At 44.8% G+C, this 22,591-nt stretch overlaps 1 protein-coding gene across 3 annotated transcripts; it reads left to right on the top strand.

Moving 5' to 3' along the window:
* The first annotated feature begins 709 nt into the window (after window positions 1-709).
* On the top strand, window positions 710-22,119 carry stim1a (stromal interaction molecule 1a). Of its 3 annotated transcripts, XM_088427624.1 has the most exons (14): window positions 710-899; window positions 2,002-2,121; window positions 5,662-5,792; window positions 7,817-7,931; window positions 8,850-8,961; window positions 9,041-9,156; window positions 11,529-11,706; window positions 13,916-14,093; window positions 14,735-14,902; window positions 14,996-15,096; window positions 15,447-15,676; window positions 16,910-16,990; window positions 18,407-18,791; window positions 19,904-22,119. In XM_088427624.1, the coding sequence occupies exons 1-14, from the start codon at window positions 893-895 to the stop codon at window positions 20,292-20,294; spliced, it is 2,313 nt and encodes a 770-aa protein (XP_088283750.1). In that variant the 5' UTR covers window positions 710-892; the 3' UTR covers window positions 20,295-22,119. The 3 variants fall into 3 exon arrangements, with proteins under 3 accessions (XP_088283750.1, XP_088283749.1, XP_088283748.1); XM_088427623.1 differs by lacking the exon at window positions 16,910-16,990 and having other exon boundaries at window positions 18,407-18,470; XM_088427622.1 differs by lacking the exon at window positions 16,910-16,990.
* The last annotated feature ends 472 nt before the right edge of the window (window positions 22,120-22,591 follow it).

Here is a 22,591-nt window from a genome sequence, read left to right as displayed (position 1 = left end):
AAATGTAGTTTGAAATACAACCTTTTTATTTTTAATTTCTTTACTATTCAAGTGTATATAAAGTGTGATAGCTAGTTAGGTTGCACACAATCATTTATGAATCATAACTGCATTTAAAAAAAAAATAGAAATCGAACCCGGAATACTTTTCTATAATCATCCACAAGATGGCCACCTTGAGTTATTCCCGTGGTTTGACCTATAGATTAAGCCAAACGGTTGGCTCTGCCCACACGAGTCCATTTTTTAAACAATTTCCTCGGGGACTTTAATCTTATTTGTATTATTTAAGGCTTTGCAAGCCATAAAAAAATAACCCAACTATGCCTGCCCTATCCACAATACTGTCCTCAACCACTTATGAGTTGCGCTCTCTGCTGGGGACATGAGATACTGCTCCCATCCCAAGCATTTCTCCGTGGAGGACATCTTTTGACCACAACATTTGAACTCCGTGACTTACTATGGGGTCATAAGTACTTCCGTTACTCTTTGGCCCTGCTTTTTTTTAACCTGCACGTTAAATGCACGTTTAAAGGCAGATTCAAACGTGTAGTGACCGGAATCGAACGTTAGACTCCACCCACTTCTGCGCCCCACAGCCGCCAAACTAGATATGTGTGTACGCCGGACGATAGGGGGCGAGCGTCGCCACTTTACAACGAGGAGACGTGAAAAGAAGCGAAGCGTAGAAGAATGTCCACTTGTATCTCCACATTCTGCGGTTCTTTCGGCTCGTCGTCGGGACGTTCAAGTCTCTCCGGTCTGTGAGCAAAGACGGAAAGCGAGAGAAACCTTGCAAGGGGACCGCGTCCTCAATTTCTTGCTTTTTTGATGCCCGAAGCGATGGTAGCCCAGGACTAAAAGCTACTTGAACGACGCTTCGTGATTCATGACGCGTAAGTTTGGGCTCTGATGGTGTGGACTGGAGGAGCTCGTTCACGGAGCGTCCGACTCGCAGAAACGTCAAGTACTTCGCTCGAATTTTCAAGATCCCCATCTGCGCTGCGAAAAATGCCGAATCTAACCAGAACGACGTCGTCTTTTTTTTAATTTGATTTCTTGGTTCTCACGCAAGCTAGCTTCAACTCGGCGCTACAAGTTCAACTAGCATTGGCGTTAGACCCGGCGGAATTTATGGCGATTAGTTTTAGGTCAAACGCAGATTCGTCACGGGGCCCGAGGCTGAACCTGTGTTTATTTATTTCATTTTATATACTGTATATATACTATAAAAGTTTAGGTGTTTACTTGCTGTGCAATGACAGTAAAGAGATTCTATAAAAAAAAAATCAACTCTGTACATGTTTAGCAGGATGATGGAATGGTCCATTGCACGAGGTAACGGAGAGATATAGAAATCATCGTAGATTATGCACGTTGTATGTTTTTCAGTCTTTTAATTTTGAGTTATAGGGACATGCGGTTGATCATGTCACTGATCCTAACGATTTTTCTCACCTTTCAATGCAAAGAAAAATCAAATGACACTACCACTGTCAACTATGTTTATCTCGGAATGGTAATCAGGTCCATTTCACTGCCATTGACAGCTAAATCAGTTAAAAATCCAATTTAACTGGACTGACAGTGATTGAGTTCATTATGAAATAAGATGGAATTTATTCATAATTTACGCACTTATTCATGATTTTTGCTTTCACTTGATTTGAGTCATGGGTGTTTTTCAAGGAATGACAGCATGTTGTGAGACTGGTGACAGCTTCATGTGTATTTTGGTTGCTAATCTGATTGTTCTAATTACATGCACAGAGAAGAAGAAATACAGGTTTGGTGTCACACATTTAAATGTGAAGCATCATGAGGAAAGCTAGCCACTTGGCGCAATTGTCCAAGAGCTGCCTCACTTATGAAAAAAAAAAAAAAGATTTCTATCTATTTCACTGTTGATTTCTTAGCTTGAAATTTTGGCTGTCTGAGAAAATGCTGCTCCAATGACCTGCTGGGCTGGTTTAAGCGCTTCTCCTTTTGTGTTTACAGCAGTCATGGAGCTCAACAAAATGGTGACCCTGTGGATATTTTGTTTGTGTCTCATCGGAGGAAGCCTGACGGACAGGTCCAGTTCGCTGACAGCGGAAAGTACCGAAAATGGAATTTCAGGTGAGCGGCGTTGAAGAGGGCTGGAAATATCCAGCAAATCTCTGTAATATTTGATAGTAAAAGTTAAAGTTAAAGGGGAAGTCAACCCTAACTTTTCTTCACGTGAATATTTTCTATGTAGTTGCTCTGGGCTCTGACATCAGAGTTGCTCCCTTATCTGAGGTAGATTTTGTGACTTGCGCAAGTTAATATGTCCTCTGAGCAACGATGATGTCATTTTCAATCGACACCTAGCGACAAAATGGCCGCCCCCTCAAATGAATGGAAAAAGATTGTGGCAATAATAATCGCCCTTTGACGTCTATAGCCGTCAATAGTTCATTTGTTTTCCACAAATGTAGTAGTCTTGATCACATTGCTGTTTAGACCAGAATTAAGATTAAGATGAATCATATTTCGACATAAATACAAACTTTATTAGTCTTTTAGCTTCTAATGTTATTTTGATCCATTATTTACCGTTTCATGTTGTGGCCTGTACTTAAGTTGTTGTTAAATCATAATTACAATTAAAAATCGGTTTGAAAATAGGCCCATACATTTCCTGTTCATTCCTGCGGAAAGTGTCAAACATTGCAAATTCCCGGGATGTGCCCGACCCATTCACAACGTGAACTGGTGGAGGGGTTTGAGTCGGGCAGCTGGACTCAACCCTCACGTGCGACTTTGTGCAGCTTCTATATGCGGCCCGACTGAGAATAGTCCGGCGGGCCTCGCATTCTCCGGAGCGCATCAAAACGCTCGGCCAGACAGGAAGCAATTGACCCGGTGGCCGACGCGGCTCTTTATCACGTGAAAATTCTCCGCAAATGACTTAACTACACCGTCTCACTTGTACTTCCGGGATGCTCTCCTCTTCTAAAGTAACATTTGAAACCCACGGAAATGCCTCGAATGAGGATTTTAGCTGCTCCTCTAGTAGCTGGAATGTGTCTGGAGAGATGTGTTGTTCTGGGCCCGTTCCGATTATTGCGTGTTGTCAAAATGCCAAATCTTGGCGCCGATCATTGGCCGGGCCCATTATTGGTCTATCCCTAGTTACGTCTTGCTTTCTTCTCTGCATTCATATTGTCACCTGCTACAATAATATGATTATTTTATTCTTTTTATCTTTTTAATTATTCTTTACATGATAGATTTTGATTATTATGCACTAGTGACAGCAACGGATACATTTCATAAGTAGAAGTACCACTGCTTACAGTAATGGCTTGGACTTCAGATGGCATGGTAGTGGAGTCGGCATAATAGTGCAGGTGATGTCCCCCCCCCCAAAAAAAAAAAGAAAGGAGGTGTTTTTCAAGTGCAGCATTTTTGGAGCATTCTCTATTCGAGCACTCTCACACTGTAAATTGCTGTCTTCCGACTGCATATAAGCGCTAGCTGCTCTGCGGCGTCGCCGGAAACGTACGGCATGTGGACTGTGCCGTCAATGACTTGCATAACTTAAGCGCCAAAACAAAAAACAAAGCAGGCCGACTGGTTTGTAATTCTCTTATCTGCTCGTTGGATGTTTGCAAGGCAAATGATGGTCGGGGCGCAGGTGAAGTCTTTCACACAGCTCCTGCTTGTCAGCTTTTTTTTCTTCTTCTTTAAAATGCAAAATTGACAAAATGTTGTAGGACTTTCTGTTCAGTCTCCTGTGCAAAGACTTGTCATAACACGTGCTGTTGTGAATAAAGTGCCCTACTTGGTATGCTAACTTTTTTTCTTTTCTGATTAAAAAAACAAAACAAAACAAACATCACAGCTGCTGTCCAGTGCAGATCATGTCTTCTCTCAAAACTCAAAATAGAGACCGAGTTGGAGTCTCTAAAATCAAACAAGAGTTGTTTAGGAATGATAGCATTTACGGTGTTTGGATTGCAGGGACTCCTTTGTAAAATGCTCTTAATCTTAATTTTGTTAAATTTGATATGGATGCATATTGTCGGTTTGTTTAGACTCCTAAAATTCAAAGTCGTTAGGATTTCGGCAAACAATCTCAGTTTTTTTTTTTTAGTCCTCTGTGAAAGCGGACTGATTATCTTTGCGTTCAATCAAAATAAGATATCTACAAACGTCTGCTTTTACTTTGCAAAACAATTATCTAGCGATGTTTGCTACCGCTTTTTATAGTATCGGTATGAGTAGTCATCTATTGAGTACCGTATTTCTCCCGAGTACAAGTCGATTTTTTTTTTTTTTTCCTCGTTGTCAACCCCCATATTAGGAGGGTGGACTTACAACCGCATAAGTCAAAAACAGAGCAATGTGTCCACATATCTGTGTTTGAATAACATTAATTCGAATGCGAAATAAGTTATATGTCATTTATAAGGCATAAAATGATTACATATACCTCTAACTCAATATAATATTCATCTGTTGCTGACCGTTTGCAACAAACATTGTAAATCTGCACTTTTGTCACATGCCGCCGAATTGCCTCTTTGATGTCGACAACGTGGCCGATTTTTTTCAACAGGCTTTGACGCATTATGAAAAGAAAACGACGGCCACAATCTATGTCACCACTGAAGTCGGGGGTAGACTTACAATTGTGTTTTTGTGAAATTCACCCAAATAGAAGTAAAAAAAAAATGGGGGGGGTTTGACTTATAAGCAAGGGTACTCTGACAAATACAGTAGTTACCAGTACCAATACTACATACTTTTGAGACACCTTTCCCCCCCAAAATAATGACATATTTTATAAAGAGTGGCTTATCGCTTTTAACATAGCATTTTCCTGAAAATTCCATGCAATTAAATTTTTCTAATTTTTAATCTTTAGTTTATGATCGTAAAGTGGTTCCAACAGAGCAAACTGATAAAACGGATGCCTACAAAAGCTCTGATTCCTTGAAATTAGGCCAGGTATCCATCCAATACTGAAACTTGTTATTGATTTTTTCCCTCATCCCCACAAAAAAACCCCAAAGCAAAAGTACCACCCACAGAAAGTTGTTAGCTGTTCAGTGAGCTGAGCAAAGGTGCTTTTTCAACTTGAGTTTGTACAACTTGATTTTCGGCTGTGAACAAAAAACAAACGAGTGATAGCAGCAGTGCACATTTGTCAGCCTGCCTTATTTTAAAATGTACACAGAAACTCGACCGCCTCACATCGCTAGCGCATTCCCAGCAAGGTTCGCTATATGGGCTCACTTTTATCGTCAGGAAGGAGGAAGCGGCCACAAAAGGGAAGACGAGGAGTCGCTCGATAAGGCCTCAGTGACAGATTGGCCAATTACGCAATCGCATCATCACGTGTCTTTCACGCAAACGAGCTCATGCGAACGTTGCAAGCCACGAGACGAATGAGCAGCTTGAAAATGATCCATTCGAGATTCAAAAGTTTTATTCTCATATGCGTTGTAACGCGACACAATGAAATGTTTATTCTGTGTACTTCCCCAGCAGATTTACATTCCACAAAATAGAGCAGATAATAAAGTAGGCAATAATAATAACAATAAAACAAGTCGAGTGGGGGGGTGTTTTTTTTTTTTTTTTACATAATCTCCAGACCGATATTGTGCATGACTTTTCCTACGACAGATTTCTGTCGCATCGACGAGCTGCTGTGCCGAGACGAGAACCCCGTCCTCAGCTTCGAAGCCATCCGCAGCATCCACAAGCAGATGGACGACGACAAGAACGGCAACGTGGACGTGGTGGAGACGGACGGGGTAGGTAGCGGGCGGCCCGCAACACTCTGGAATCTAATTTGTCAGCAAGAAGTTCAATTAATAACAGCATCCTTCCTCCGCTGCTGGAGGATTTCTCCTTTGGCCTCTTTCCCCGGTAGTCATTTTTGTTAATCATTAACATTGGACACATCATCAGGATGACCCACATTGCTCCCAAGGCACCAACAGCAGCGGGATTTTATTATTATTACCCATCCTGTTATGTTATTTCCCTAATTAGTTTTTAAAAAGAAGAAATGAAACATTATTATTATGAAACGTTTGATTGCCTATCCCAGGGGTGGGTACATTTTTGACCCGAGGACTGCTAAGTGTTCTAAAATTTAACAAAAGGGCCGGAGCAGGAGCAGATGAATGGAGAGTTTTGATAATCCACCTCATAAGATTAATAATAAAAAAAAAGGGGGATAATCTAGAAAACGTGTGCTTTGATTTCAATAGAAAATGAGCAAAAGCATAACGACAGACAGTCCTGTGTAATTAACTTTTGAAATGACTCTTCTAATAACTGCAAATTAAATGTGAAAAATACCTTTTTTTTTAATTGTTGACTGGTAGTGGGCCGCATGGGCTGCACCCAAAATAATAATGTTTGGAACTGATTTAGTTTACCCTTTTACATTTCATTAATTTGTGCTTTGTTTGGTTTGAACTTTGTTTTTTGACGCCACCTCTGGCCGCTGTTGATATTACATACATATTACATACATTGACACACCATCCAGTTTCTGTAACTGTCGATTCAAAAATGCCCAAAAATTTCACTACTTGAACGCAGAGTCAGTATCGCTGTTGGTGGGGAAACCCTACACGCACAAACAATTCAGTGTTTATCAGACCTTCACGAGCGCGGACGGTTTATCACAATTTCCCATCTGTGCGGCCTCAATTGCGACTTCCTCCGTCGTCTCGTGATGTTTATGTCAAAATGCCTAAGATGGCAGTGGCTACATGATCCCACATGTCCATCTGTCAGTCTTCCACCCAAATGCGATGACTTGGCTCTTGTGGGGGGCTGGTGGCAATGTAAAAAAAAAACAAAAAAAAAAACACAACCTGACTGACTGAGTTGGCCTCCTCCCCGGTCAGCAAGCTGATCAGGTATCTCCAGTGAAACACAAACTCGCTGCACTGAGAGTCTTGAAGTCCCTGGCAGGCTCACATGCTGATGTACGCCTCCAAAGTCAACAACGCAGTCAACGCGGCTTTTGCAGGAACTCTCAGGTTCAAACTTTGGGCTACTTGTGCCAGCAGTCTGTAGGCCGGATAAAATCAACAAACAATCATTTTTTCAGGGCCATTTATGCCTTAACAAGAGAGTAAACTGTATGGACTGATATGGTAGCACGAGAGAATTACCAGCTGCCAATCGGAGAGCAAGAAAAAAAAAAGCCCTCCTGCCCTACTGCTCATTTTCTTACATAAATGTTGACTCTTTTACACAGTAACCATTATTTACATATTAAATGCAGTACAGTATTTATTTTTAGGGCCCAGCCTATACAGATTTTTTTTCAGGCCGATGCCTGATCCAGATATTCGTCAGTCGGTGTAGGATATTATCGGTATGGCATCAGAAAGGAACCCCCCCCAGTCGCGAGTACGTTCTCTGAATGAATGAAACTGGAATGTCAAGGTACCGCTCTATCGCTCTCACTTGAGGACTTTCTTTGGTGTGATGCTGAAAGATTAAATCACAAAGAAGTCTTGTGTTAAGCAGAACTTGACACCGCCAGTAGTCATGAGCGCACCCGCGTTTTTATGCATGTTAACTACGATATATAAAAGGTGGTACTGAACGTTCTCGCTTCTTTTCCAACTCATTAACAACTGGAAAGTCTCTACAGTTGTCTTTTATGCTTGACATGATTGTGTAATTGTGTTTGTGTGCTCTCCCCTCCGTTTTACACCCTCCCCGCGTGTCAAAAACTATCGTCACGCCTGGAGTCATACAAAAGGAGTTTTGCGTCATTCGCTAAACTGCAAATGCGGTTTTCCCGCAGTTCCTGAGGGAGGACCTGAACTATCACGACCCCAAGGCCAAGCACAACAGCTTCCATGGGGATGACCAGTTCATCAGCGTGGAGGATCTGTGGAATGCCTGGAAAGGCTCCGAAGGTACCGCTTGCAACGGTGGACCTAGACCGCGGGTGTCAAACTGCAGTCCTCGAGGGCCCGCATCCAGTATGCGAATCACCCTCGTAGGAAACGTTTTTAATGATCAGAATCAAATTCGGGCATTGCATGTTATCGTGCCCCCCGTGTTAGTGACGACTCTGCGGCTCGCTTAATCTGCCACTTGACCCTCTTGGTACTTTTCAAGGCCCTTTATCTGCCGGCGTGTCAAGCTAAGAGCAGCGCACTCGGCAGCCTGTCGACGCAGAGAGCGACACACGTACTGTCGCACTTGTCTGGCCGGGCGCCGTATCTGCTGATCGCGACTTTCACGCCCTTTCTGTCGGCCGCCTTTTCTCACACCCCTAGTACACACGCGCCAGCAGCTTCCAAGCTGGTTAGGTTATGCGCACCCCCCGCTCTTGCCAACCTCACCCCGGCCGCTTCACTGTTATGACACTGGATAGCTCATTTGGGATACAGCCCAGATGCAAACGTTACAGGCGCTCTCCGGCTACAGCGCAAAGTAAACCTTCATGAAGCCAAACGCCAATCTAGCCAACTAACAAGTGGTACAGTCTTGTTTAGCCTGACAATTTTTTTCTTAACGACAGTGGTTCTCAAGTTTGTAGAGGCCCTCGAGGACCTTAGGGCCTAAAGTGTCTTCAGGTACCCAATGGGGCACTTTTTGCACCATTTCGGAACCACTGAAAGATTTTCATGTTGGGTCCATGTAAATGATCCATGTTGCAAATGATGGACAGAGAAACTTGGTGATTGTTAATTAATACGACCAAATTGTCAGGCTTACGAACACATTTACTGTTAATTGTTAATGAGCATTGCAAAGTTAAAATCACGTTTCGCTCAAAGCTATTTTTTGGGGAAAAAAAAAACATAATTCTCCGTGGGCGCCCTCAGTGTATAACTGGACTGTGGACGAGGTGGTGGAATGGCTCATCACCTACGTGGAGCTGCCGCAGTACGTGGAGGCCTTCCGCAGGATGGCCTTCAACGGCAGCGCCATGCCCAGGTGAGGACAGCCCAAGCTCCCGCGATTCATTCCGAAGCACCTGATGCTAAGTGCGCTTCCGGCGTCCGCTCTCCCTCAGGCTGGCCGTGAAGAACACCACTCTGACACACTCCATCCTCAAGATCCTGGACCGAAGCCACGTTCAAAAGCTGCAGCTCAAATCTCTGGACACTGTGCTGTTCGGAGCGCCTCTCAGTAAGTGGAATTTCTTTTCTTCTTTTTTGTGTGTGTGTGTGTGTTTTATTCTCCGATTACTTCCACATACCTGTTGTTTGCATGTTAGTATTCTTACTTACAGCAAGTACCATAATGGAATGAGGGGGGACGTCAGTTGGCTGTTAGCATCAAGTGCCCGTTGAGGCTAACAGCGGCTCGTGTTAGCTGAGGTGTTTACGGCATTATTTTCCATAATAGAAGCGGCAGACTGAAACAACGTCCGAATCCATCCTTGTTTACGCGCAGGAATATTAAAACGAGAGGAAAAATTAAAATTTTCAATCACTGTACTCGGGGAATTAACAGTAAACTGCTCTTAATTTAAAAAGTAAAATGTCCTGTTCCTGTCACCGTATCCACTGTAATTGGCCCGCTTGCACGCCATTTTCCACGTTTCACCTGAAGAAGAAGTGTTAAACTCCGACATTGAAATGTTCAGCTCTGCTGCATTGGCCATATTCTAAGTACTTGCGTGGGAAAGCAGGAAACATCAAGGCCGTCGTTCTGTTGCTTTTATCGGACGAGATAATCTGGGCACATGGGACCCGCCAGGGACATGCATGCTTGACACCGGCTGGCCTACTTTTGATGATGCGCAGCATGGAAGGGGAATCTGCACGTGGCATATGTCACCGTGGATTTCGCCGCCCAGGAAGGACGGACTCAAGGGAGCCACGTCTGTCTTTGACAGCCCCTTTTTTAAACGTTCGTGCTCGCGACTCCCTCGGCGGCCCGGCAGCATTTTAAGACACGCGCACAATGAGAGGCCTTCTCGTTCCGGCCGCCCTTGTGCAATTCAGCCCGCCGATTTGAAGAACATCTGTTGCGTGTCACCGATTACACAACGGCAGATGTCACACTTGTTCATGTGCCGGACCAAAGCTAGCTCAGTGGCATTCGCACGGAAAGACGGTCAATGTGGAAGTTTTGATTAAAACCACCCATAGGCTTTGAAATACATTTAAAACACAGGTGTGAAACTCAAGGCCCAAGGGCCAGATCCGGCCCGCCACATCATTTTATGTGGCCCGCAAAAGGCACTTCAAGTTTCTGGCTGAAATACCAAACTTGTCTTCAAGTTGTCTTCAACTTTTAAAAGTTTTTTTTTTTTATTTAAATGTGTGATAAACTTGAAAATTTATTTGACTTTACAGTTTTTCTGGCCCACTGACTGTATAACTACAATGTAGCCCGTGATAAAAATGATTTTGACATCCCTGATTCAAACATTTAGAAATACTGTCTTTTCTTGAGCAGCTTTCCAAACTTACTGTTGAAAGAAAAAAAAAAGGCAACCCTGCAAATAGGGAAATTGCTAACGCTGCACCGTTACTGTCCGTCAAGTGTTGTCCCAAAATAACTGCCGGGAGGCACAAAATTGAGCCCTTTTTTAGCTGATTTTCTCCCGCTGCCTCAGAACTTGTGGAACTTGTACAAAAGAGCACTTGCCTCCCTCGCATTTCGGCTGGCTGGCTGGCTGTCAAAACGGGAAGCGTGCGCTTGCATTTCGATCCAGGGTGTGTTTGAACTCCACTCTGCGGAGAAACCGGGCTTGCGGCGAGGTAGCTCGCGAACCTCCTCAACTTCCTGTTCAGGGGACTTCAGGAAGCAACTTTTGTGTAAGAAAACCACTTGCGTGCACTTGTGTGCAAAAATGACATCAAAATATAGAGACGAGAGGTTCTCATGAGTTGAGCTGTCTGACTTGGTAGCAGGTCGCAACCTGATATCAGGCCTCGCCTAAATATTTGAATTTTATTACCTTGAATATTTAATCACCGGCGCTTACAAGCTGCTCAGGCGGTTGTGCTCTTATGAGGGTGTTTTCTGAGGATGAGAAAACAAGCTTGATCAATTTATTTCTCTTTCTGCTTCTTTTTAATGCCATGAGCAATTTTCAAGGAAGAGTTTGCCATGTTTACCTTAGACAGTGCTTATTTTACCTCTGAAAAGTGTCGGGTTCCCGGGACTTGCAATACTATAAAACTATGGGTCCCAACAGAAATGTTTGTTGTCCCGAATTGTGCAATAAAAAGGACCGGGTAAGTCTAAGGTTCAAACTGCATTTACAAGACATGAGCAAAAACCAACAGCAGATGTCACAGTAAAATGTATGTAGTATCAGTCATCATCTTTTTCATATTGTAATTGGCATATCGAGAGGAGCAAAAAAACAAAATAACAAAAAAACGGTGGACGCACGTTGATTTGAGGTAGCTGCTGTGTGTTTGTCCAGTTCAAAATTTTGGCCAGATTGGCTTCGTCACACAAAAAAAAAAAAAAACACTTGTCTGAAATCGTGACCGTACAAGAAAAAAATCACATACGCAAACAATTTGTCTGTTTTCCAGTGAACCGGCACAACCATCTGAAAGACTTCATGCTAGTGGTGTCCATCGTCATCGGAATGGGCGGTTGCTGGTTCGCTTACATCCAGAACCGCTACTCCAAGGATCACATGAAGAAGATGATGAAGGACCTGGAGGGCCTACAGAGGGCCGAGCAGAGTCTGCACGACCTGCAACAGAAGTATGTTGTTGGTTTTTTTTTTTTTCTTCTTCTTCAATCCTCTGTCCTCAAACCTTTTGCAGTCATGTGCATCACACTTTTCACATTTGATGCACTTTATGTATGCTCAAGTCCGACGAACCCGATGAATGATATTGCATAACTGGAAGGTGATTTAACTAGAATTCTTTTGTTTTTTGTTTTTTTTGCTTCAAAACGTGTTCAAGCCGGTTTGTCAGCGCTCAACAAGCTGCCACTCTAGGAGGCTTGTTAACATTTTCTGAGTGCGCAGCAGTTAGAGGTCCTTCAAAAGAGCTATTTTGAACACATATTATCCTTTCCCACCGCTTCGTTTGTATCCCGTCGGACCCGAGTGATACCTCGTATTTAAACAGCCTCGCATAGCTGTCGGCCGATAAGATAAAAGAGTCCGAATGAGCAACGAGCACCGTTGTGGCGTAGGTGATTGAAGAAACTATTTTCGGGCCCGCTAATACGACAAGGAATGCTCACAATGCGCTCTGAGCTTGTGCGCTGTCTCTTCTTGTTCCTTTCAAGGATACGCTAACACTGTGATCTCACGCAGCGCTCCCTTTCAGCGTGCACCGTTTATCCCGGGGACGACATGCACTTGACAATGTGTTCTCTGCTGGCCCAAACTCCCATCAGATGCATTCGCCCTCTTTTAAATTCTGATATTACATGAAATTCTGGTCTGTTAGGTTTCACTAACTACGAATATTGAGAACTTTGTCTTTATTTTTTGCCAAATCTACTAGCGGCTACATCTAAATATGGCCTAATACCATTTGCCGCTTGCAGAGGTGAGTCAGTTCGCTGCCTCTTTGACGGTATTTAGATGCCAGTCTCCAGTAAACTGGAGTTGACACAACGGTAGGTAACATTTTATTAATCCGGTTTTCTGGGGGGAAAAAAAATTGTTGGCTTCCGTCAAGTTGATTCAAATATGTTGCTAGTCTGAGGGATGTGTTTGAGTCAAGTCAGAGAGGGCAAAAAGTCCCAATTTGAGTAGGACGGCCGCCGTGACGTCCTGATCCAAGCAAGGGCAATTTCCAGTTCCTAGAGCTGCAGCAGTGTAGCGACAGGCCGCCCAGCGCTTCCTTCTGATCCACCACCCGCCAGCTGCTCTCTTTCCATACCCACAATCCTGCCCCGGGCCTGCCGAGGCCATGTGATACCGCCGCGTCCCTGTAGGGAGCGACGACGGGAGGAGGCTGGATTTCCTGGGAGCCTTTTGGAGCGCCCTGGTGTTAAGCATCGGCGCTTAACATGTGGGGGGGCTCTGCTGCTAATTCTGCCGCGTAGGAGGGGGTGGACCTCTTGTCGTGCTGCAGACGGAGGGGGAAAACATTGTCAAGGACTACTGACAAGGATGGCATCTAACAAGTCATAAACACCAGAGTTAGTATCAAGAAAGTACGCCCTATCCATTTCTCGGGAAATGTCCCGCAAACGTTAAATTGGAATTTCCGCATCCATCTGGATTTCATTCCCGTTTCACGCTCCCTCGCCAAAGCGCCGCTCCCAAGTGACGGGACGAAGATCCCCAAACGCATTACGAGCCGTTTCGGATGAGCTGGCGCTAAAAATCAAGGCCTGTGCGTGACTAAGCGCTGAGAAATGAAGTCATGGGTGATAAAGCCCTCCTCTTTTGTAAAGTCATGCTCGCATCTAAAAATAGAATGGCTCCATACGAAACCATGCGCGCTGGTTGTACACGAGCGTTAAGTAACACACTGTACCGTTCTATAATTGCACGCCGACAGCTGTTCCGGGCCCCCGGTGCCATTTGATTGTGAGCGCCTCTGACTTAGTGCGTGCGCCGTGTGAGAGCTAGCGGAACGTTAGCAACACCTGCGCAGACACAAAGACGTCCGAACTTCGACTGGTCGTCATCCATTTTCATCGACAAGCTCACGAGTATACATTTATTTATTAAACTGTATTGAGGTTGCAAATTGAATTCTTATGATTTCCCTAAATAGTAGTACATTATCTCCATCCATTTTCGAAATCCATCCACTCGGACTACAATCCATCCAAAAGGACTACAAGTCCCAATTTTCTTGCAACTGCTGACTGAGTGAAGTTCTTTGAAGTTCTTTTATTACACAAAAAAGCCTAAAGTATGTGAAATCACTGCTCATTAGCCAGCTTGTTTGTTTCAACAAACACGGAGAACAAGGGGCCTTTGTCTCTTTGTCGGCAGGCTGCAGATCGCCCAGGAGGAACACCGCTCGGTGGAGGTGGAGAAAGTCAACCTGGAGCAGAAACTCAGAGACGAGATCAGCACGGCCAAGCAGGAAGCCCAGCGCCTGAGGGAGCTGCGCGAGGGCACCGAGAACGAACTCAGTCGACAGAAGTACGCCGAAGAGGAGCTTGAGCAGGTATTAAAGGCTCAATCCGCTGTGGGGAAACGGCCGTTGTAATATCACACTCCGACATATGTTTGGCTCCGTCGGTCACATTGGCTATACGCTAGTAGAAATACACCCACGCTTGGCTTTGTTGATCAGAATTTGGCTCGGGTGCAGAAATTACACTTGTCCCTGACATTTAAGTTTTTTAAAGGGGCTGTAATGTGATATCTAAATACTTTCCACAGTTTTGAGGAAAATTGCTATATCGGTGTGTATTTCTGATGAGAAGAAGTCTCTGTTTTCATCTATGAAGCCCTTTGAGACTTTGGTGATTCAGAGCTAAACATTTAAGCTCGATTGATTGATCTGTCTTTAAAAGTCTCTGTAACGGTGACGACTTAAAAACTGCCTACTCGTACTAGTATTAGACCTGGGGGGGGTTAATTAATCTCGTACTATAATGAGTGGAAAAAAAGTAGACGTCAACATCCCTCCTCACGAATGTTAATGCAATGACTACATTGTCAAAAAGACTCGTGTTTTGAATTGGAGCATGCTCACACAACAAAGGAGCTCATAAGCCAAGGCAGCACTGTATTTTCTAGCAACTTCACTGGCAACCAAACGAGTATGAAGGAGTTGAAAATGACTTTGGGTGTGCGCGGCAGGTGCGCATGGCCCTGAAGAAAGCCGAGAAGGAGCTGGAGTCGCGGAGTTGCTGGTCCCCTCCCGAGTCTCTCCAAAAGTGGCTGCAGCTCACCCATGAGGTTGAGGTCCAGTACTACAACGTCAAGAAGCAGAATGCCGAACGGCAGCTCCTGGTGGCCAAAGAGGGGGTACTACACTCTGAAAATTGCTTTTGCAAATAGATTCTTCCCTTTTTCCTGGAACATAATTTACTTTCTTTCTTTTTTGGTTGATTCCTACAGGCAGAGAAGATCAAGAAAAAGAGGAACACCCTCTTTGGGACTTTCCATGTGGCACACAGCTCATCCCTGGATGATGTAGACCACAAAATTTTGGCAGCAAAGTGAGTCAGAATCTCTAGAACGCCATCCAAACTTCTACCTAAAAAAGTCGTTGTTTTTTTGTTTTTTTTTTCCCTCAGTGCAGCTTCTCAACCCATTCAATGCCAGGGATGAATTTTGACGTTTTTGAAGAGTCCGGGCATAAAATCCCAGATACTCAAGCATTAAATAGACACTTAAGTACATTAAGATACCCAAGTATTAAATCGATACTTACGTTAAGTATCTGGGATTGAACGTCCGGGCTCTTAAGAGAAACTCGAAAGTACGTCCCTGGCTTCGAAAGTGTTCTTTTGTAAGCGGCCCTTGGCGCGGCATCGCCGACCGTGGTTTGTTTTCCCGCGCGTTGCAGACAAGCGCTGGGCGAGGTAACGGCGGCGCTGCGCGAGCGCCTCCACCGCTGGCAGCAGATCGAGCTGCTCACCGGCTTCACGGTGGTCAACAACCCGGGCCTGCCCTCGCTGGCCTCGGCGCTCAACCTGGACCCCGGCTTCATGGGGGGCCGCGCCACGCCCCAGCACTTCCTGGTGTCGGACGACATGGACGACCTGGACGAGGACATCGTGCCCGCCGTGCTGCAATGTAAGAGCTCGTCCGAGTCGCTGGGCTCGTCCGGGGACTCTGCGGCGGGGGGTGGCAAACGGTCCCTTAAGCGCCCCAAGACCCTGCTGGGGAAATCTAGACAGCACAACTCGTGAGGCTTCCCCACCTCGACGGGAGGACGCCGAGGTTGTCCTTTTGTACGATGCCGCCCGTAAGAATGTCTTCACGCTGTACCGTTTGACGGTGAATTTTTGCATGTGAATTTTTGTTGGGTTGCGGAGGTCCGGTTGCGTGCGCGGCCCGAGATCGGAGACTCGAATCATTTGGGGTTGCCGCGTGTTCCTCCGGAATCCTCCCGCATCCCGGATGCATGCCTGTTTGCTTCCTTCACCAACTCAAAACTCTCCTTACCCCCAAGACTGTCTTTTGCCTCTCATTGGTTTTATTACCTTAAAGGTCAGGGGGCAAATATTGACAACTTCTTCTTGAGACCTCCGGAACCCCTTTGCAAAGCATAATTGTCAGTACAGACTGATTGAATGATTAAATCTGTCCTCTGCGATTTGAATCATGCACTCTCCCGTCTTCTTGTATTTCCGGAGCTGTGACGTTGCGAAAGTTGAGTGAAGCAGGATGTAAATTTTTTTTTTTGTTTTGTTTTGGTTTTTTTTGGGGGGGGGGCTAGATATTACAATCTATTATAATGTCACTTCCTGTGCCCCGAGGAGTGAATAGAGTACTGACCCCTTCCTCGAAATTGCCCATATGGATAATAAAACGTATTCAAATATGTATTTTAACAGGCAAAAAAAAAACTTTTTTATGAATATATATATTTTTTTGTTTTCTTTTTTTGTAGTCTTATTTTTTCCTCTGGTTTTTGTGGATTCTTTTCTGTTTGTCAGGCAGCGTTGCCCACGTAACCGCGCAGTGACAGTGTGAATGGTTGTCCGTCCCTGTATGTGTCTTTTGACTGACTGATGGCCAACCTTTGCTCAAAGTCAGCTGGGATAGGCACCAGCAGTCTGCCACCCTAACCCAATCAGCAGTATTGGAAATATGGGGAAAAGGGTTGAAAAAACCTCATTTTAACAGCCCTTTAGGTTTGCTTCAAACTCTGCTTTGTAGCGGGCACGCAGAAGAATTGACTTCAATCGTAAGTCTTCTCATCGGCCTTAATCGCACTTCCTATCTCACGCCCTTCTCTTCACGCCCGCAACACCCCCCACCCACCCCCTTTCCCCCTCGCCGGCTGGTTTTCACCACCTGCAGATGGCGCTCGACTTTTGGAGCGGCGAGCCAGTGAGCTGTGGTCCAGCGGCTCCGATTGTCAGCCCATGTGGAAAAATCTCGGTTGGCTATTTCTTGATTATCCCCCACGCCCGATCGGTGGAAGCCACCTCTGACCCAAACCGTCAAATCACAGCCCCCACGCCCCATCTGAAAAATACACACCCTTGTCACCCTGCTTTTAACCTGATCACCACCAAGCGCACCCCTTTGCTTCTTATGACATCTTTTTTTTTTTTTTTTACAGCCTGTAAAAGCTGCGATTTTACTGCCTTTTTCTCATGTCAGTATTTGGGCTAAAGGGCACAGAAAACGTTATTGTGTACTTGGAACCCCGACAGATTTTATCGATTGATATTAGCTTCCTGAAATTGGCCGGGAAATGCCCCCCGATTTTCTCTCTCTCTCTCTTGTAAAGTTAAACAAATATAAAAGACTTTGGCAGCAACAGGCCGTCATTTCATATTTTTCTTTGTGCAGGGACCAACAATCGGCCAATTACACCCCTGTCAAATTCATGTTTACCGCAGGCCACATTGGAGCTATAGTTTATATCAGAATGCTGGTATGATTGTGAAATTTTAGGTGTGTTTGTCACACTTCTAATTTTGAAATCAAACCTTTCAAAAGAGAGATTGGGAGCAAAAACATGTTTTTGTTTTTTTTAAGAAGGCTTGCAAATTGGTATTTTGACCAGAAAAAAAAAACTAGTCAAATCCAAGTTTAATTAGACCCGCAAAATGACTTTGTAAATTCTATGAAAAATATACATTGCTCTGGCACATTTGGAAATAGATTTTCCTCCATGCGGCCCTCAAGTTAAAAATGTTTGACACCCCTGTCTGCAGTTGCTTCATCCTGCCATCCAAAAGGCGCAAAACGTCAGCTTTGACAGGCTAAAATCATTGTGCTGCTCTCAATTCTGTCTTGAAATATAGTGAACCCCCACATGTTTGTTTGCATGCCTTTTTATGGGAAACCGTCCTCAGCTTGATGTTTTAATTCAATGGGCCAAAGCCATATCTAATGTAGAAATGGTTCTTTGGCGCCATCTATTGGTGCTGCCATGTCATATTAAGGGAAAAGCCTTATTTTGTCTGGTCGTCACCATGTTTCAAAGAACGAAACGCAATGACCTTTTTTATTTATTTATTTTTTGGGCGGGGATCATTTTTTGGCCGGGCTCAGTCCCAATCCGCCCAAAGAATCATGCACGGGGGTTCACTGTAGCAGCACCTAATTCTTGATTCTCCTTCTCCCACACGTAAATGGAAAGACACCACAAATGTTGGGATTTTATCTTTGTGTTTTGGGGGGGAACGCCATTGTCGAAACATGCTGAAACCTGTTTTCACTAACCCGGCCTTATTACTTAAGAAAAAAACTTCTCAATAAGGAAACGAATCCCATCCAGTTTTGGGTGTCTTTCCGAGATTTCGTCCCACGTTGCGTAACGCGCTTGCGGTTTTGTCTCCGCAGCTCCCAGCATGATGTCCCTGCGCCAGCGGCACACGGAGCCCCACCTGGCGTTGAGCTCGCAGAGGTTGGTAGAGCTTCCCCCGCCGGAGGGTCAGCAGGGGGAGGTGGCCCCGCACCCGGGTCCCCGGCCTCGGCCCGCTTTCCGAGATTCCCGCAGCCAGTCTTTCAACCACCTGGAGACTCTGTGTCCGCCCCCGCCGCCTTCGGCCGCGTCCCACCCCGCCGTCGGCTGCAGCTCGGGCGGCGCTCCGCATTCCTCCTCTTCCGCCGCTCCTCCTCATTCCTCCCACGCGTATCACCCTTCCTTCCAGCCCATGGACCCCATTCCCGACCTCACCTTCTCCGACGCGTCCAGCGCGCTCTCGGCGCGTAGCCACAGCTTCGGGTATCTCCGGCCGTGCGGGCATGCGCGTGTGGACGCTAATGGCCTGCGCTCGCTAACCGTTGGGAAGGCATGCCGCCGATCCAAACCAAAGCTACTAACCCAAGGGCTACTAACCCGTTAATTACCGAGCATTTTTTAATCAAAAATATGTGACTAACGTTTTGATGATGTCTTGGCAGTCAAAAGTAGTGTCGGTGTTTCTTCCTTATCTCAAAAGTTCCTTCTCGATTCATGAGTATTATCCAGAAATGTTCATCAAAAATCGATCTGCGATTCTAGATGGTTTTACTAGCGTTTTGCCCACGTTTACCTTTGCTTTTTCACATCTAACAGTGTGGCTTTGGAGTAAGATGGCCGTCAAAAAGGCGTATGCGAGTTTCATCATTGGGACCAAGACACCACCGCGTCTTTGCATCAATCTCTCCTTAGGATTGGCGGATCCGAGTCTTTGGATTTCAGTTGTATATGCAAATTAAGATGACGTCACGCCAAACTAGCGGACAAATTGCTTGCCGAAAAGAGCATTCCCAGCAGGCGCCCGCTCTTTCAAGTAGCCGATGCGTCTGCAGTCAAATCTGCATTCTTTCTCTGATTGGCTGTTGGCCAGGAAATGCAAGATAGAAGCATTTTAATTCCCTAATTAAATTAAATTTGTTTTTTTTTCTCCAGTAAATTCAACCTTAGCAGTACTTTGTTTTACTTGTAGTTGTTACAAATAAAGTTTAGAAAAATTTTAGCGGCGCCGTCTTCTATAGTTGTAGGGCAATGAAAATGACATCCACCGTATGACAGTCACGTAAAGCATGAGAACGCCAAATTAGTGTGAGAGCAGACAGAAGTAGACCAGCGCCTGACGAATGATGGACCAAAAAAAAAAAAAAAAAAACTTAATTGTCACCCTCTGGTACTGGCTGAAGGTTGGGAACAAATACACCAACGGGCTGACAATTTTGTCTGGCTTGAAAAAAATAACTGACAGACCATCATGGAAAGGGGGCAGGTCCAGCAAAAAAATGCAATTTGCCCAACTCTGCGAAACACGCATCCGTGTTTGACAGCGCTCTTACTCCTTATATCGGATGGGTTCTAACATCCGGCCGTTTGCGCCGCAGGGACCTGAACCGCTCGGACTCGGACTCGTCGCTGTGCCTGTCGGCGTCGGGCTCCAGAGGGCTGCTGATGAAGCCCGTCTCGCTGCTGGCCAACGGCGCCGGCCGCTTCCACGAGGGCGACCTCCCGCCCGACAGCCCCCTCTTCATCAAGCGCTCGCAGCAGCAGGAGGCCCACAGCCCCGCCGAGTCCACCCGCTCGCTCAGCTCCACCGAGCCCGACACCCCCTCGCCCACCTGGGCGGCGGGCGCCAAGGCCGCCACCCGCATCCCGCAGCTGTCGGCCAAGAAGAGCCCGCTGGAGGAGGACAGCGGCTCCACGGGAGAGGACACCGATTCGGCCGCCGCCCGCAAGAAACACACCTTCAAGATCTTCAAGAAGCAGAAGAAATGAGGGACGCCCCCCCCCTCTTTTTTTTTTTTTTTCTTTTTGGAGCGGGGGCTTCCTTTCGGCGACACTTTCAGGAGGTTTCCGACCCTCTGGACTGCTGGGGGAAGGAGCCACTCACAAAAAGTTCACCTTATATGCGCCTTTTGGTGGGATTCCAGGATCAACCTTCTTTCGCCACAACCTCTAACCCAGTACGGTATACACTGTTCCCTCGCTATAATGTTGATCACCTTTCACTGTTTTGAAAAAGATACCTATAGATTTTTTTTTAGGGAGGGGCTAGGTGTCAACTCAGAGTGTGTAACTCTTTCACCCCCTTTGGGACAATTTAGCCCATGTCGGGCTCATTTACTGCCATTAAAAATTAAAAATAGTCATTTTTGGACCTATCAAACACTTATCATGCATTTCCCCTCATTTTTGCGCTTTCAATGGCAACTTGTGAACCAGGTGCAATAGAAATGTTTGTGTTGACACCCCAAAATCACCAGTTGGGTGACGAGAAGGCCAGCTGAGTGAAAAAAACCCCTGGGGTTAAAAAAAAAAAAGTCCATGGAAAAGACATATATATAAATAAACATCAAAAACAATGAAAAATTGGCCGGAGTATGTGCAATACATGAAAAGCCATGTAAAATAAAAAAATATACTGTCGTGTCAGTCCAAACACAGCAACATTTAAAAAATTAAAATGTACTTGGAAGAAAATAACAATTGCAAATTGAATCGATTTTAATTAACGTAATCAACCCAAAAACATTTCTGTAAGTATTGAGTTCATCCTGAAATGTCACCCCGAAATGTCTTTGAGCGGAACTTTTTGTGAGTAGTGAGCGTTTGTGTGTGTGTGTGCGCGTGTGTGTGAGGGTGGGTTGGGGTGCAACGTCAGGAATTATTTATTCTATGCCAATCTCTAAGGGAAACAATCGTTGCTTTCCTTGCATGTCTTTTGTTTGAATGCTAACTCCTCCCAAGACTCCAAAAGGGCTGTGTGGTCAAGTGTCAGCTTGTCCTCTCATTTTTTTTTTTTTTTTTTTTATTGTGGACAATGCCCCCATTTTAAATCACTATTTATATATATATATATATATATATCTTGTGTCAGGAGAAATAAAGTTACCAAATAATGTTGATTCCTTTACACAACTCGGACTTATCTGACCATCTTATCTTTTTTTTTTTTTTTTTTGGCAGAGTTCTGTTTGAATCTTTTTTTTTTTACCGCGAAAAAGAGGGTGTAAAGTTTTGGCTTGCAGCTTTCATTTCTCTTTTCGAGTGTGCGTATTGTAAATACTGGAGTGTGTAGGCCATGGTTTTGTTACGGGTGTTGGTAAAGGGCTTAAAAAAAGTCATTTTGGTACTAATTCCCCCGAACAGTGAAAAATAATTAAAAAAGACCTAAGATCCCCCCATCAAAGTGCCAAATTATGTATTTCAACGTCTCGTATGTTTACATTTGTCAAAGGGCCTCGCGGGACTATGCATCTGTATTGTCAGCTTTATGGCCACCAAACAAGCAAAAAAAAAAAATAAATAAAAAAAAAGGCCTTACTCTTAAGATGCGGTTTTGAGGGTTTTACAAACCGCTCCCTTTTTGCAAAATCGTTTTGCACGACAGCTGCACCGTAAGTGAAATCCTGAATGTTTTTGTTGACGCATGTCAAAGTGCCGCCGCCGTCTTCTTCTACACTAACTTCTTACCTTTCAACTTTTCCGCTTCTATTTAAAAATTTCAGACCGTATATTTGTACAGGAACAACTTTTTGCATCTTCTGTCATGGTCTTTTATGGCATTCTTGCATGAAAGCAATAAACTATTTTAAATGAACCATTGGGGAACCGTTTGCTGTCATTTCTTAAAAAAAAAGTTAAATTTTTTATTAAATAGTAAACAGTACATCCGTACATTTCAGAGGCGAGTGTATTGCGTCATTTCGAGTGGCCAAAAGATTTGGATGGTCAGGCTATTTTTCATCTCAAAATTTGGGGGATTTGGGATGGAATTACCCAATTATAACCAGAGAAATAATACAGTATTGCCCTTTCGTCTCTTTCCCTCCACCTCCTAGTTTCAAGAAAATGTTTGAACTCCAGAATTTTGTGGGGTTTTCCATCCATCCATCCATCCATCCATCCATCCATCCATGTATATACTGTAAATATATATCTCTATCTCATTCTCAGTGGTTGCATTTAAGGTGTGATGAAATTCCCAAGGCCCCGCCCTGGCTGTGACCAGTCACCGAACGACAGCAAGAAAGCGTGAACTATTCAATATTGACTTTAGCAATCAGGTGGAG

This window comes from Hippichthys cyanospilos, chromosome 11 (assembly GCF_059441005.1).
Source record: "Hippichthys cyanospilos isolate Australia breed blue-spotted pipefish chromosome 11, RoL_Hcya_1.0, whole genome shotgun sequence".
In the NCBI taxonomy this organism is placed as follows: domain Eukaryota; kingdom Metazoa; phylum Chordata; class Actinopteri; order Syngnathiformes; family Syngnathidae; genus Hippichthys; species Hippichthys cyanospilos.
This window is presented reverse-complemented; position numbering and strand designations above follow the sequence as displayed.

Bases quoted from the DNA above. Each gene is read 5' to 3' on its own strand.
- stim1a (XM_088427624.1), top strand. The intron at 9,157-11,528 runs GTAAGTGGAATT...TCTGTTTTCCAG, and splicing joins GCTGTTCGGAGCGCCTCTCA to TGAACCGGCACAACCATCTG. The intron at 14,094-14,734 runs GTATTAAAGGCT...TGTGCGCGGCAG, and splicing joins CCGAAGAGGAGCTTGAGCAG to GTGCGCATGGCCCTGAAGAA.